Below are 16,016 nucleotides of genomic sequence, written 5' to 3'. Positions count from 1 at the left end.
TCTGTTTTTGTACAGCAGCGTGATGACGTGATATGGCATCCAGCAGATGTCATGACCACACATACTTAGTGGACTCTTTATATTATTATTGTGCCATGCACTTCATGTCCAGTCCACGACCTCACATTTTATGTACAGAACTTAACTAAATAAATTTTCCACATATAGACTGCTTAAGATTAGATGACAGAGAAACCGTGGTTTCTGAACAGCCACTTAAAGTCAGAAATTTGTGATTTGGCCATAGTCGTGATGGCCCTTTGGAGCCAAAAGTGACTATATTTTGACAAAAGGGGAGGACCTAAAAGAGTCTGTGGGGTCAGAGGTCAGCTAATGCTAAAAGCTAACTTACTGACACTGTCATCAAGCATTGAATACCAAAGACATTTTACAATCTTGTTAGTGAAACCTATTAACCTTTTTATGGTCAGGTGTCTGTCCTTGTCTTGTGTCTCAAGTCTGCATTGGATATGGTGTTTGGCTCAAAGATTCAAGATTCTTTTATTGTTATTCAACATATGACATGTAGAATGAAATTCTGATCCACAAGATTGATAGTGAAGTGAAGCAGACATTTAAAAAGAACCACACACATTTAAACAGAATTAAAAAATTTAATCATTTGTTCCTTGTGCCAATATCAACATTTCCTGAAAATTTCATCATAACACCGTAACATTTTGAGTTATCTTGCTAACTAACCAGCAAACAAACTAACTAACTAACAAACCCCGATGAAAACATAACCTCCGCCGTTTCTTGGCGGAGGTAATAAAAAATAAATTGACATAAAGGGGGAGGAGAAAGTGAGTAGAAAATGTAAACATATTATTGCATATTGTATTATAATAAAAAGTGGCTGAATATTGCACTGTATTATCATATTGCACATAAATGAACAGCACTGAGGTGGGCGACACGGTGGTGCAGTGGATAGCACTCATGCTTCACAGCAATAAGGTCCTGGGTTTGATTCTACCTTTCTGGGTGGAGTTTGTGAGGTTTTTTTCTACCTCCAAAGACATACACCTTAACCATTTATCGGGCCAGTGACTATTTTTAGGTAATTTCTGCAAACGTCAAATATGGGGCCAATCCCGTGCCTCAGTGAGATCAAGAAGCATGTCGTTTTTTATAACACTATACAGTGATTTAGAGAGATTTTATAGAACTTTTGAAGCTGTACAGGGTGGGGAAGCAAAATTTACAATATTTTGAGGCAGGGATTGAAAGACAGTGTATGACCAATTAGTTTATTGAAAGTCATGAGAATTTATTTACCACAAGAAAATTGACATAATAGAAAATGTTTTTATTCTGTGTCCTCCTTCTTTCTCAATAACTGCCTTCACACGCTTCCTGAAACTTGCGCAAGTGTTCCTCAAATATTCGGGTGACAACTTCTCCCATTCTTCTTTAATAGTATCTTCCAGACTTTCTCGTAATAGTTTTGCTCATAGTCATTCTCTTCTTTCCATTCTAAACAGTCTTTATGGACACTCCAACTATTTTTGAAATCTCCTTTGGTGTGACGAGTGCATTCAGCAAATCACACACTCTTTGACGTTTGCTTTCCTGATTCCTCATATGGGCAAAAGTTTCTGAAAAGGTATGGATAATAGTGTTAGGTATGATTATGACATCAATATATGTTTGGTTTCAAAACAATTGACGTAGTGCCTGCTGAGAAAAAACAACTAAATGTTCATTGTAAATTTTGCTTCCCCACCCTGTAAATAGTGAATATCAGTGATTTTTGTCAGTTAGGGTATATAACAGTTGTTTTATTGCATGTGTTTACTTTTTAGGAAGTGCTGCTCAGATGTTTTATGGCAAGAGGAGGGAGACTGTTGTCTAACTACAAACGCACTTGGAGAGCGCAGACCTCTGCCAATAATAAAAAGTGGCTGAATATTGCACTGTATTATCATATTGCACATAAATGAACAGCACCGAGGTGGGCGACACGGTGGTGCAGTGGTTGGCACTCGTGCTTCACAGCAAGAAGGTCCTGGGTTCAATTCCAACGCCAGTCGATGGGGGTGGGACCTTTCTGTGTGGAGTTTGCATGTTCTCCCTGTGTCTGCGTGGGTTCTCTCCAGGTACTCTGGCTTCCTCCCGCCATCCAAAGACATGCACTGATAGGTTAATCGGTTAACCTAAATTGCCCATAGGTGTGAATGTGAGTGATTGTCTCTATATGTCAGCCCTGCGATGAACTGGCGAAATGTCCAGGGTGTACCCCGCCTTCACCCGTAAGTAGGGATAGGCTCCAAGCGACCCCCGTGACCCTAGTGAGGATAAAGCGGATTCAGATAATGGATGAATGAATGGCACCAGGGTGAGTTCCTGTGCAGTTGTGATTTGAGTTGAACAGTCTCAGCTGTTTCTGAGCCGGGTGGTTTGGCCTCTGATTCTTCGGAGTCTCCTGCCCGATCCTTAGGATGCACCACAGATGTATGGTTTGGAATGCCTCCAGCTTTTGTTCGATGGTGGTGGTCATCTTCCTGCATTCTGATCCATACAAGAGGACACTGAGGATGTTGCTCCTGAAAATTTTGACCTTCGTGTCGATGCTGAGGTTGGTGGATCTCCAGAAAGACTTGAGCATTGTGAAGGCTCGGTCGACTGTGTTGATCCTGGTGTTAATCTCCTGGTCACAATTGCCATCTGTTGTCACCTTGTTGCCCGGGTAAACAAATTCCTCCATGTCTTCAAGTTGCCTTCCACTCACCATGACTGGATTGTTGGTTGTGACACTTCTTCCCTTATTGAGGAAGACCTTTGTCTTTCTGTCAATGACCTCCAGTCTTATGGTGCTGGCTATGTCACTGAGCCTCTGTTTTCTGTTGTATGTCTTGGTGCCTTTCACTAAATATTGTCCCTCAAGACAATACAAAAGAAAATGTGATTCTTTCAAATAATTCTCACAATTCACACAGTATCAGTCATCTAGAGAGTCAATAAACAGACACAACGGCCAGAGGAAGGATTCCTCTTCTGAACAGTGAAACTAATGTCATTTGAGTCTTTGTTTAATGTTGAAAGTTTTGAATAACAAAATTTGACAGTCTGAAAAATGTCTTATAACCATATTCAAAGCAGCCAAGTTCTAGTCTTGAACTAAATATTACTTTATTTACTTTACTTTAGTTAGGGTACAAGATGACTGTAAAACTTTAAAAAGTCATTGTGTCAGACATTGTGCGTGGTTAAAAGCCAAAAATGGTTTATGGTCTATGCAAATACTTTCCAGTGAAAAATAAGCAAACACATGTAATCCAAATACAGGCATCAATATAACATATAAAAGAAAAAAAAATATATCCCTGAATACATGAACATGTAAATGTACATCTGAGCCCAGGGTGTTCAGAATAAAAGAATGAACCAAATTACATGAGTCAAATTAGTTCCTACAAATTAAACAAATTATCATGTAAAACTCAGACAGAATGATAAATGTTCACTCAACATTTAGATATTAACAAAATGCTTTCCTCATTCAGGTTTTTTTTTTGTTTTTTTTTTTGTTTTTTTTACCATTTGTTAGTTTGTCCTGAGAAGTTGGACTCATGTTAACCTATTTTACCTGCATGACAGAACAAGCAGGAATGTAATCTGTGTCTAGGGTTACAAGGATCGAACACCAATCTGGTAAGCGATGATATCAAATGGCAGTTCGCACAAAGCAACAGATTTTTTTTCTATTACTAAAGCTCTAAATCGGCCTGACTTGAAAACACAGACACATTTAGTGGGTGTAGATTTACTTAAAAAATGTGACATTACTGGCGAAATTTGTCTCATATAGAAGGAAGTAGTCAAATAACAGGAAAAACAAGGACCAAAATATTATACTGAATCACCAGATAATTCCAGTGTCCAAAAATAAACCATGTGAAACCCAGTGTAAGAAAAGCAAAATATATGTCTAAGCTTACAGAGACGACGACCCAGCAAGATGTAAAAATACTGCCTCAAATGAAGGTGAGCAGACATAATTTCACAGTAAAAAACACAACATGATCCAACTCTCTTCCTCACTGGCGAATGATGGCACACAATTTATGCCGTAGGGGAACACGAGTGAAGCCCGGGACTGAAGTCAGATCTAGTTCATCTTCTTTCACCCCAGGTGGAGGGGTGAACTGAAAACGCTGCAAGAGGGAAGTGAAGAAGAGGAAGAGTTCCATCTTGGCCAGACTCTCTCCGATACACATCCTCCAACCTGCATGAAGACAAGTAAACACAGTCACATGGTACACCTTCATATTACGTGTAATCAGAAAATCAAACTTTACCAATGTAGATTACCTGCAGAAAGGGGCAGGAAGGCATCTCTCTTGATAAATTTACCCTCCTCATCCAGGAAGTGACCGGGGTTAAAAGTGAGTGGGCTCTCCCATTGAGTCTCATCATACAGGACGGAGGTAAGAAGAGCAAACACAGTGGTCCCCTATGGACACAAGAAGTCAGTAAGTCTAAGACAAAAGACACTGGTGTTATAGATACACTGAACAAAAATATAAATGCCCCACTTTTGTTTTTGCTCCCATTTGTCATGAGCTGAACTCAAAGATCTGAAACTTTTTCTATGTACACAAAAGGCCTATTTCTCTCAAATATTGTTCATAAATTTGTCTAAATCTGTGTTAATGAGCACTTCTCCTTTGTCCTTTGCTGAGATAATCCATCCACCTCACAGGTGTGGCATATCAAGATGCTGATTAGACAGCATGATTATTGCACAGGTGTGACTTAGGCTGGCCACAATAAAAGGCCACTCTAAAATGTGCCCTTTTACTGTATTGGGTGGTCCAGGGGGGTCAGAAAACCATTCAGTATTTGGTGTGACCACCATTTTCCTCGCACAGTCTTCTTCATGAATTCTCTGAAACAGCTTTGGAGATGGCTTATGGTAGAGAAATGAACATTCAATTCACAGGCAAAAGCTCTGGTGGAGATTCCTGAAGTCAGCATGCCAATTGCATATTCCCTCAAAACTTGTGACATCTGTGGTATTGTGCTGTGTGATAAAACTGCACATTTTGGAGTGGCCTTTTATTGTGGCCAGCCTAAGGCACACCTGTGCAAAAATCCTGCTGTCTAATCAGCATCTTGATATGCCACACCTGTGAGGTGGATGGATTATCTCAGCAAAGAAGAAGTGTTCACTAACACAAATTTAGACAGATTTGTGAACAATATTTGAGAGAAATAAACCTTGTGTGTACACAGAAAAAGTTTTAGATCTTTGAGTTCACCTCATGAAAAATGGGAGCAAAAACAAAAGTGGGGCATTTATATTTTTGTTCAGTGTATATGGATATTTTTGTGGTTTAAGACAAAAACAGCTGACCTTCTTGATGAAGTAGTCGTGAAAAGTGACGTCTTGACTGGTTTGGTGAGGAATGGCCAAGGGAGTAACGTCTGCCAATCTCTGAATCTCATGGATAACAGCGTTAGTGTAGGGCAGGCTTTCCCGATCATTTACACGGACCTGACGACTTCCGACCACTCTGTTGAGCTCCTCATAGACCTGGTCTGAGACACAATGTTAGATAATTAACCTTTTCATGCACAGTGGCCACTCCAGTGGACAGTTCTTCTCCAGCTGTTCTCTTGTATATTCATGGATTTTGTTGTTTTTAGTTCCATATCAGCCAACACAGTGAACACTAATGCATCATCTCATACACTGACATTCACACCATTACCGTAACTTTGCTGTTCTTGATAAACCTGAGCTGTAGTAATATGTTTGAGTGGAAATCAAGTGCTAATAAAAATTGGGAATATGATAAAATGTGAGAAAACATCAGATTAGCTTCATTAAAAATGTTTTCATTTTATAGTGTTTCACACAGTTTATCACTTTCTGATATTGCATTCTTTGCTTCAAAAATTAAACACATGGTGTCTGGCGGAGTGGACATTTTTGGAACTCCACGAAAAATTATGAAGGTAGATTTGTTTCTTTATTGCTTTAACCAAAAAAATAATAATTTCAATTAAAAAAAAAAACAAAACAAAAAAAACAACTTTTCAATCAAAGAAAAAAGTATTCAAATTAAATTTTTTGGATTGTAAATATATATATTTTTTCATTCAAACACTTTTTTTATTGATTTTTTTTTTTAGTTAAAGCAATAAAGAAACAAATCAACCTTCATAAAAAATAGGTTCAATAAAAAAATTCAATTGCATGGTTTTTCCATACCTAAAGAGGAATAAAAACACTCAGGAAAAAAAATCTAGACTAAGGTTCTCATAACTGTGGCTATTTCTTAAGAAACCTGAAATTTCTTAAGAAAATAAGTGCAATTTTAACAATATTATGCCTCAACTTACCATCTGAACATGTGCATTATGGATCGGATCTACAAAGACACTAAACACTTAGTAACAGGCAGAAAATTGTTAAAATTGTGCTTAATTTTCTTTAGACATTTCAGGTTGTTCATATTTGTTCAGGTTATTCACATTTTATTGTTACAGGATAGTTGGGAAATGTAAATATTTTCATAATTTAATGTTATTTTTTGCAATAAAAAAAAAGACAAAAATTTGAAGTTGTCATTATTTATAGGCATAGTGTAATATTATTTTTTTCACATCAAACCAAGAAAAAAATATGAGGTCATTATTTTTTGTAGGTTATTATGTTATTATTTTACTTGAGATCATATTGGTCTGTATGTGGAACCTGAACTAAAATGAACCTTTGGCATTTAGCCCCTAGACCACATGTTTGAGACCCCTGCTGTAGTGTATTAAAGAGATGCCAGTATTAGTTTGTGCACTAACTGCGCACATTTTGCTTTTTTTTTTTTTTTTTTTTTTTTTTTTTTAATCAAAGTACCATTTAACTGCAAAAACCAGTTAGACTGCATCATACTATAAAGGGTGTTTTTGTGTGTGTGTGTGTTTCCCAATTCGCATCCAAACAGAAGCACACAAGTAAAGGCTTGTAACTCTAGATATCATCGCCTCAGTTCTGTCCTCACTTTGTATTTGTGGATATCTAGCCATGAACAGCAAAGCCCACTGGAGTGAACCTGCTGTGGCTCTAACACCAGCACGAAACAGGCTGCTCACCGACACTATCAAGTTCATTTCAGTGAAGTATGTGTCCTTAACCTGCGCATCCTGAAATAAAGCACACACACGTTATTGGACACTATATTAACAGTCTATGTGCAACTTCTCTCTGCCTTTGATTAAAATCATGATACCTCGTCTTTCTGCATCCGAACCAGAAAATGATCCACAAACCCACGGCATTTGTCAGGGTTTAGGGTCTCTTGTAGGGTCTTCACTACACTTCTGACTTCTTTAACATTAGTCTCAGCATTATTCAACATCTGTGTCCGGTCACTGATCCAACCAGTCAGTTTGGGAAACATGTTGTAAATCTGTAAAACAAAGAAAAGCCAGCAGAGAAAATATTAATACAACCCCATATATACTCAATAAAAACTCCTTTGACAAGTGAACCTACTGATGGAGATGCAGATATTCTGTGTCACATGATTTGTCATTGAAATAAAGGTTTTCTATCTGCTTGAAAATCCGTTACCTGGATTAATTTAGACCCAGCGAGACGGACAGACTCATCATTTCTCTCCACCATACTTGTGAATGTGGGGTCATCGTACTCAAATCTGCTTCCATACACGATGGATGCGATGATGTTGAACGTTGCATTGTTTATTGGATCTGCTGTTTCAAAGGGTTTCCCTGTAAATACAGCAAGAAACTCTGAAGTCCTTTACAACATGAGCAATGAGAATTCTGTAAGAGAAATTTTCTTAAAAAAAAAATTGATGTTCAACCATTAAACTGTGCACTGCACCTCTCCTAATGGTAAAGAAAATTTGTGTCAAATTTGAAAAGAATCAGGTGAATAGTCTTCGAGAAATTGAAGTTGGACAAAAATCTCAGATGGAAAAACACAGAATTACACTTATATACTAAATATGCTTTACTTTATATCAGTGGTTCCCAAACTTTTTCGGCTCATGACCCCATTTTAACATCACAAATTTATGGCATCCCCAGACATTCAAAACAGATATATTTTTTTGAAATTTATTTGTTTTTGATCATGTAATAGTTTGCTATACTATGTTCCAAATAAACGTTAATTTTAGGTGACATTTAGTCTATATAATGTATATTATTATGGATGGAGGCAGTAAATCCAGGTGTAGATTACTGCCCAAAGTGAGAATTTTATTTTCCTTGGTCAGGATATGTACAGTCAGTCCAGCATGGATTTACAAGGCTGACAATTAATACTGAACAAACAAGAACTCAAACTATGAATTATGAAAGAGCTGCAGCATCTGAAACTGACCACAATGAACATTTGACAGATAAAGTGCTTCATTTTCAGCTTTGAAGTTTGTCATGTCTTTTATGGATTGGGATTGTCTCTCTCAAGTCACCATATATTCTTTATTAGTAGGTTTTTTTTTTATTTTTTTATCAGTTACTAGAAATTTCAGGTGACCCCATTTGAACTCCAAGGGACCCCACATGGGGTCCCGACCCCAAGGTTGAAAAACACTGCTTTATATGCTAAACATACTTTATATACTATATATACTTTGCTTTATATACTAAATATACTATATATGCTAAATATGCTTTACTTTATATACAAAACGATTTGACCCCACTCAATGAGCAGGTGGGGGTATATAAACATTCTTTCTGTGGGAGCCTGACCTGGACTGAAAGTATCTCAGCTAAACATTGTGTGCTTTATGACATGTAGATTTTCCTCTTGTATAAACTGTTCCATCTAAACAGTACTGTGACGGCCAGCGGGTGGCCTTTATGGTGAAGCCCTTGCTGCTCATCACTCTTGTCCTGTCTGTCCAGGAAGCTGGGGGTGTTGTTCCAATCAGGCCCTCATCTGCCTCACCTGGGTGAAGCCCATAAAATGGCCGAGAGCATGGTCTCCTTACCTGACCATAGGCTGTCTTCACTTAGTTTAGGTGATTGATCCACACTGCCACACACCACATGCACCTACATCACTGCTTTCACTACTGACTTACATGTTCATGTTATTTTTATTTAATAAATCTTTGTTAAGCTGTTTGTACCTTGTGTGGTCTCCCCTCTTTGTTGCTGCTCCTGAGCTACAGTAGTAACAGTACAGAGACCTACCTTTTAGCCAACAACTAAACTGGTTGAAGAGTTTCACCAGTGGTTAACAGACGCTGAAGATGCCTCTGTGTGTATCTTGACAGTTTATGGAGTATCGTTGTAATGCATCATTAAAGAGATGCCAATATTAGTTGATACACGAACTGAGCACATGTTTGAACAAAGTACCATTTAATGGCAACAACCAGTTAGACCGCGTCATACTATAAAGGGTGTATTTTTGTGTGTGTGCTTCCCAAACTGGATGCAAACAGAACACTTCAGGTAAAGGCTTGTTACTCTCAGTGCTATTGCTCAATAATGTGTTTTGGTTGCAGGCTTCAGTTCTGGGTTGATTTAGGTCCAACAAGGTGGATTGGCTCATTGGCTCTCTCCATAATATTTGTGAATGTGGGGTCACTGTACTCAAATCTGCTTCCACACATAATTAATGAGAGGATGTTGAATATTGCATTATTTACTGGATGCGTTGTTTCAAAGGGTTTCCATGTAAATGCAGCAAGAAACTCTGAAGTATTTTACAACATGAACAATGAGAAACCTGTGGCACAATTTTTTTTTCCCCAAAATTTGGAAAAAAAAAAAAAAAGTCAAAAAAATTAATATTCAGCCATTAAAGTGTGTAATGCACCTCTCCCAGTGGTAAAAAAAAAAAAAAGAAAGAAAAAAAAAAAAAAGTATGTTAAATTTGAAAAGAATCAGGTGAAGGGAAGAAATTGAAGTTGAACAAAAATCTCAGGTGGAAAGACAGAATTACAGGTATATAATATATATGCTTTACTTTATATGCTGAAATACTTAATATACAAAATATACTTTACTTTATAAACTACATATACTTTTCTTAATATACTATATGTACTTTATTTGAGGTACCATATATACTTTACTTTATATACAATATACAGGGTGGGGAAGCAAAATTTACAATGAACATTTAGTTGTTTTTTCTTCAATTTTTCGTCAATTGTTTTGTTTTTCTTTCGTCAATTGTTTTGAAACCAAACATATATTGATGTCATAATCATACCTAACACTATTATCCATACCTTTTCAGAAACTTTTGCCCATATGAGTAATCAGGAAAGCAAACGTCAAAGAGTGTGTGATTTGCTGAATGCACTCGTCACACCAAAGGAGATTTCAAAAATAGTTGGAGTGTCCATAAAGACTGTTTAGAATGGAAAGAAGAGAATGACTATGAGCAAAACTATTACGAGAAAGTCTGGAAGATACTATTAAAGAAGAATGGGAGAAGTTGTCACCTGAATATTTGAGGAACACTTGCACAAGTTTCAGGAAGCGTGTGAAGGCAGTTATTGAGAAAGAAGGAGGACACATAGAATAAAAAACATTTTCTATTATGTAAATTTTCTTGTGGCAAATAAATTCTCATGACTTTCAATAAACTAAGTGGTCATACACTGTCTTTCAATCCCTGCCTCAAAATATTGTAAATTTTGCTTCCCCACCCTGTATACTTTACGTACTAAATTTACTTTACTTTATATAATATATATACTTTACTTTATATACTAAATATAATTTACTTTATATACTATATATGCTTTACCTGATATATTATGCATACTTTACTTGCTTACTTACTTTACTATGCACTAACTGAGCACAGGTTTTTTCCAAAGTATTTACCAGAGCCAAAAACCAGTCAGACCATGTCATACTAGGAAGGGTGTGTTTGTGTTTTCCAACCCAGATCCAATCTCAACGCCTTAGGTAAAGGCTTGTTACTCCATGTGCTACTGCTTAATAATATGTGTTGGTTGAAAGTATCTGCTCTGGATTGATTTAGATCTAACGAGATGGATTTACTCATCATTTCCTTTTACTATACTTGTGAAAGTGGGGTCATCGCACTCAAATCTGCTTCCATACACGATACATTAGATGATGTTGAATGTTGCATTGTTGTTTCAACAGGTTTCCTTGTAAATACAGCAGAAACTCTGAAGTATTTTACAACATGAACAATGTTAAGGTGGTGGGTATTGTATTTTCAAGCTAAAATATGAGTAGGTGTGTAATTAGAGATGAGTAAACTGTCACATTGTGAAGATGTTATTTGGGAGACAACACAGTTTTAAACTTTCAATTCACAGTTCATTTTTCATATTTGTATATTAGTTTTCACTCTAATTTAAAGCTGTAAAAAATAAAGGACCAAGAAAAAACAGGCCCTTCCTCCTTAGCTGTTATTTCTTTCTGCATCATAACACCCTGTAATCAATCTTCCTTTCTATTTTACTCCTTACCTTGGTGCTTTTCAAGTATTTGGATCACGTGGCTGCACTCCTCTGTGATTTTATCCTCCGCAGCTGATGTTTCCATTACAAATTCTCTGAGAACGGTGATGGCAAATGTTCTCATCTCTTTCCATGATTCTCCATTGGCAAAAGCAATCCCTATAGAATATTAAATGAAGGTCTGAAAATACCTCATGTATAAGTTATTACAAATTACAAATTATGCTTGTCACTAAGGAGAATAGTAGTTTCATGCATATTGCATGAGGGAACTCATACCATAACCCAGGTTTGTTTCGTACAAAATTGGTGAGATATCTCGGTTCCCAAACTCTTCTCCATGGTTGACCAGAGCCTCTTTGACCGTCTCGTATCCAGCCAGCACCACCACTTTATTGATTCCCATGTAGATTGTGAATACAGATCCATATTCCTTAGAAAGCTGGAGGGGTAAAACGCATTTTTGACAATTCAAAAACATTTACCAACAACTGAACATTTTAGGTAATCTGCTCGAAGTTTGGACATATTTTCAGTATGGACTACAACCGCTGCTGCTGATAAACAGTTTTGGCGTACTCAGAGAAATGTCCGTCGGAAGTCTTGACCTTACATGTGGAAATGTCGTGACGTAACTAGTTATAGATGTAACAAATTAAGACGGAATTGAAATTCCACTCGATTTTTGCCAAAATGATTATAAAGATAGTTTTGCAGCACCTGGAGGGTTCAAATTCAAACTTTATGAACTATTAGGGTCCAAATACACAAATGTACCAAAGACGAATAAAAGTGGGTTTAGCAAAATATGACTCCTGTAAGTCAAATGGGAACTACTGCTACAGACTGTGTGCACTGCTGGCTGTGGCTGCCTGTGAAAACATCCTTTGGTACCTGTTTGAGGATATTGAGTGAATCATCTCAGCCCTGAGGCCAGTCACCAGTTGTCACATGGAGATTGAGAAAGAGATCTGAGCCAACAAACGTACGTTTATTGCAATTCTAGCTAAAACACTATTGAATGTAGTAACACACAGCATGGACGCACAACCATGCACACTCACACACACATAACATGCACTTATGGCATTGCACACACACATGCACACACCCACGTCCACACATCCAAACAGACTAACAAAATTTCTGTTACCAAATGTTCCTTCCTGTTACCCAATGTTCATTCCTGTCACTAAATATTTTTTTCTAAAAAAAATAAAGACAAACCACCGTTTTGTTTTGTTTTTGTTTGTTTTTTTCAAGTATGTGTGATCCATCATTTATCCAATTATTTAATGAATTACATTATAAACATTTGGATAAATTTGAGGTCTGGGTCTCCTTAAACTGAAAAAATGGCATTACAGTTTTTAGAAAAATACAACTTGAGTGCATATATAGTGATTTCATAGTCACAAATATTAATTATTTGAACATGTAATGAACCATTTCTTTAAAATAAACACTTTGTTGAGAAGAAAACACAGGAATTAGTTGACGTGCTTTTAGGTGTGCTTTTTAAATGTCACATGAGTTTTGGTAACAGGACTGAGAAAAATGCAACCATCTTCTACTTAAAACCCTTGTAAGAAATGAAATAAAGTTGCTTTAGATCGACCAATACACATGTTGAATAGTTAAATATGTGTGTTATTAGATTCAATGTTGGAAAAAGATTTTTTAAAAATTAAGTTTCGTTGCAACAAGCAAATGTCACCCATTCAATGGAATGGCCCAAATATAAGAAAAAGACTTTGGACCAGGTGCTGAACTCACCTCACATAGGGTCTCATATGGTCTCTTGAGATCAAGCTGCAACAGGTTTCCAATCAGAGGCAGGCGCCTCGGTCCTGGAGGCTCCGTCCGACCTTGCTGGGAAATGAAGTTACTGAAAAGAAGGTAAAGGAAGAGCAAGACAGCGACAGCACCCAACAGTGTAGTGGGACTGGAGGAGAGGATGGAAACCAAAGGCCCAAAAAGACCCATTTGTTCTGCTCTTTTTATTGCACTTGTCTGACTGTGCAACAGTTCAGCAACAATGACAATATGAATGTCCCAGGATGTGCTGTAACAACAATAACCCCGCCCATTTGGCCTCTGACTACCTCAGATTCTTCTTCTCGGAATACTGACATCTTGCATAGACATGTATGAATCCTGTAAATTGGTGCCTTTGAACAAAGACTCTTCAGAAAAATTCATGTTTATTTTGCACAGCATCTCTGGTTTCAGGTACAACTGTATTATAGTTTCTAAAGCATTAAAATGCATAAGAGCCACAGAAGAGAAAGATATTTTCAGTTCTTCATCATGCCTGAGGATTAATTTGAGAAAGGAACAAAGTTAATGAGGTGAAAGTGTGAGGGTGCAGCCTAGTTTGGCTTACAGTACTGTGTACAAATAAATACTCTGTCAAGTACGCAGTTGGAATAATCCTGCCATTGAGCATTTATTTCAGTCAGGTTTTCCCCTTACTTCCATCTTTTATTTGTATGTTACTATTTTAAAAGTCAAAGCATTAGTTTGACGCAAAGGTTTGTTTAGTTATCAGCTCATCCTAATTTTATATATTTTTGCTTGATAGCCATGTCACTGTTTCATAGCAAGTGGAGATGATTAGACATGACAACAACATGGCCAAATTTTTTTTTTTTTTTTTTTCTTTTGATGGTGGGAAACACTTCATTAAAAATAGCATCTTTTACTCACCAGCTGTCCACAGGTACTAAGATAGGATAAGTTAAGATGAACTTTATTGATCCCATAATGGAGGAAATTCACTGGTTAATGCAGATAAAGTTCAGGGCAAAGAAACTGTGTAGGCATCACAAAGATACTGCAAAAAATAAAAATTAAAAAAACCAAAATAAACAAACAAATAAATAAATAAATAAAAATTCTACATACATATTTTCATAAGATTTCAAATTGCACAGTGTGTCAGACAATACAGATGGGACAAAGAACACTAGATAGATAGATAGATAGATAGATAGATAGATAGATAGATAGATAGATAGATAGATAGATAGATAGATAGATAGATAGATAGATAGATAGATAGATAGATAGATAGATAGATAGATAGATAGATAGATAGATAGATAGATACTCTATTCATGCCAAAATTTCCAGAAATGTACAGGTTCCAGCAGTATCACAAACTTAAAAACCATGTTAAATGCTTCAGTATGTATTTGACAGATGTACAGGATGCTGGTGGTTGCCATGGAAACACCAGCATTTGTCTGCCCCTGGACTAACTGACCTGCTGACATGATGTCTGACTGATAAATTTGTCCGGTTTCATTTTTATCTCTATACATAGTTGAGGTATTTGTTCTGATTACTTGTATGATTTTTTTTTTTAAAATTATTATTCCTTTTTTTTATTGCAGCCTGGAAGTATTATTGTTTTACTGTGAAGACGATTGAACCTGAGATGAAGTTATTAAATTGCCTTTAAAAGTTCAATTATATCACCTTGAATCCTTCCAATGTTTTAAAGTTTTACATCTTTAATGCTCCACGTATCCATATATGCTCCTTTTTCTCTGTATGTTCATTATTATAACTTGTATTTACACCTCCTGATTCATGTGCAATGAATAGTTTTCCCAGTAAAATCTTTGTGTGAACAGCAGTGTTATTCATTGTAGCATTAACAGGTTCTATCAGTTTCATTAATAACACAACAATGAGCTGCAGTTTGTTATTTTAGCCACTAGAGAGCAGTCAATCAATGATAATATAAATCTAAAGAAAAACCACAACTTTAACCCATAAAAACCCAACGCTACTTTTATGACAGGTTCCAAATGTTTTTTCTCTCTATGTAACTTTTCTTAAATTATTTATCACCATTTATCATAATAGTATCCTCTGGATTTTGCATTTTTTCAGTGAAAATCATGTATTTTCTTATATTTAATTTACTGATCAAAAGCTCATATTGAAAGTGAGGGTTATTATATCAGAAACAGAGAAAACTGAGAAAAAAAAGTGACTTTTTCAGCAAAGATACCAATAACTGAACATAAACATAAAGTGTCTCCATCCACTGTCATTGATCCAACTCCATGGGTTTTACTGGTGAATCAATGTTGTAGAAGATGATGACGTTTCCACGTTCACTACGGAGCTTCTGAACATCCAAATGGGTCATATCTGATGACCATGAAAAGACGATAAAAAGCATTTTACAACAATTATTTTGATATATTGATGAGATTAATGGATCAACAGGTATTAAACATTTTTGATCAGTGAATGATTTTGGTCAAAGGTAGATGTTTGGGTCTTTATGGGTTAAACATAGAAGCTGACTCAAAAATGTGCAAACAATGAAAATAAATGAATGAGGTGTATTGTAATGATAAATTATTTAAGCAGAAACATAGGATATTAAAAAGTCAATTAAACCTTGATATGGAAAAAAAAAGTGTAATTGAATTATTTTTCAAACCTTTGGAAAAAAAAACAAATGAAAACATAGAATTTAATCCATTATGATGAATTATTAAATCCATGTTCTGATGGTCATTCATTAAAACACGAATCATGAACGCT

At 36.3% G+C, this 16,016-nt stretch overlaps 1 protein-coding gene across 1 annotated transcript; it reads right to left on the bottom strand.

Moving 5' to 3' along the window:
- Nucleotides 1–3,014: 3,014 nt before the first annotated feature.
- LOC115430125 (cytochrome P450 2K1-like) lies at nucleotides 3,015–13,485 on the bottom strand. Its single transcript, XM_030150019.1, has 9 exons — nucleotides 13,224–13,485; nucleotides 11,727–11,889; nucleotides 11,457–11,606; nucleotides 7,583–7,743; nucleotides 7,239–7,418; nucleotides 7,011–7,152; nucleotides 5,363–5,547; nucleotides 4,318–4,459; nucleotides 3,015–4,231 (listed from the first exon to the last, which is right to left on the bottom strand). Exons 1-9 carry the CDS (start codon nucleotides 13,431–13,433, stop codon nucleotides 4,044–4,046), a joined length of 1,521 nt encoding a protein of 506 aa, XP_030005879.1. The 5' UTR covers nucleotides 13,434–13,485; the 3' UTR covers nucleotides 3,015–4,043.
- Nucleotides 13,486–16,016: the final 2,531 nt, after the last annotated feature.

The sequence above is a fragment of the Sphaeramia orbicularis genome, chromosome 12, assembly GCF_902148855.1.
Source record: "Sphaeramia orbicularis chromosome 12, fSphaOr1.1, whole genome shotgun sequence".
NCBI classification, from domain to species: Eukaryota; Metazoa; Chordata; class Actinopteri; order Kurtiformes; family Apogonidae; genus Sphaeramia; species Sphaeramia orbicularis.
This window is presented reverse-complemented; position numbering and strand designations above follow the sequence as displayed.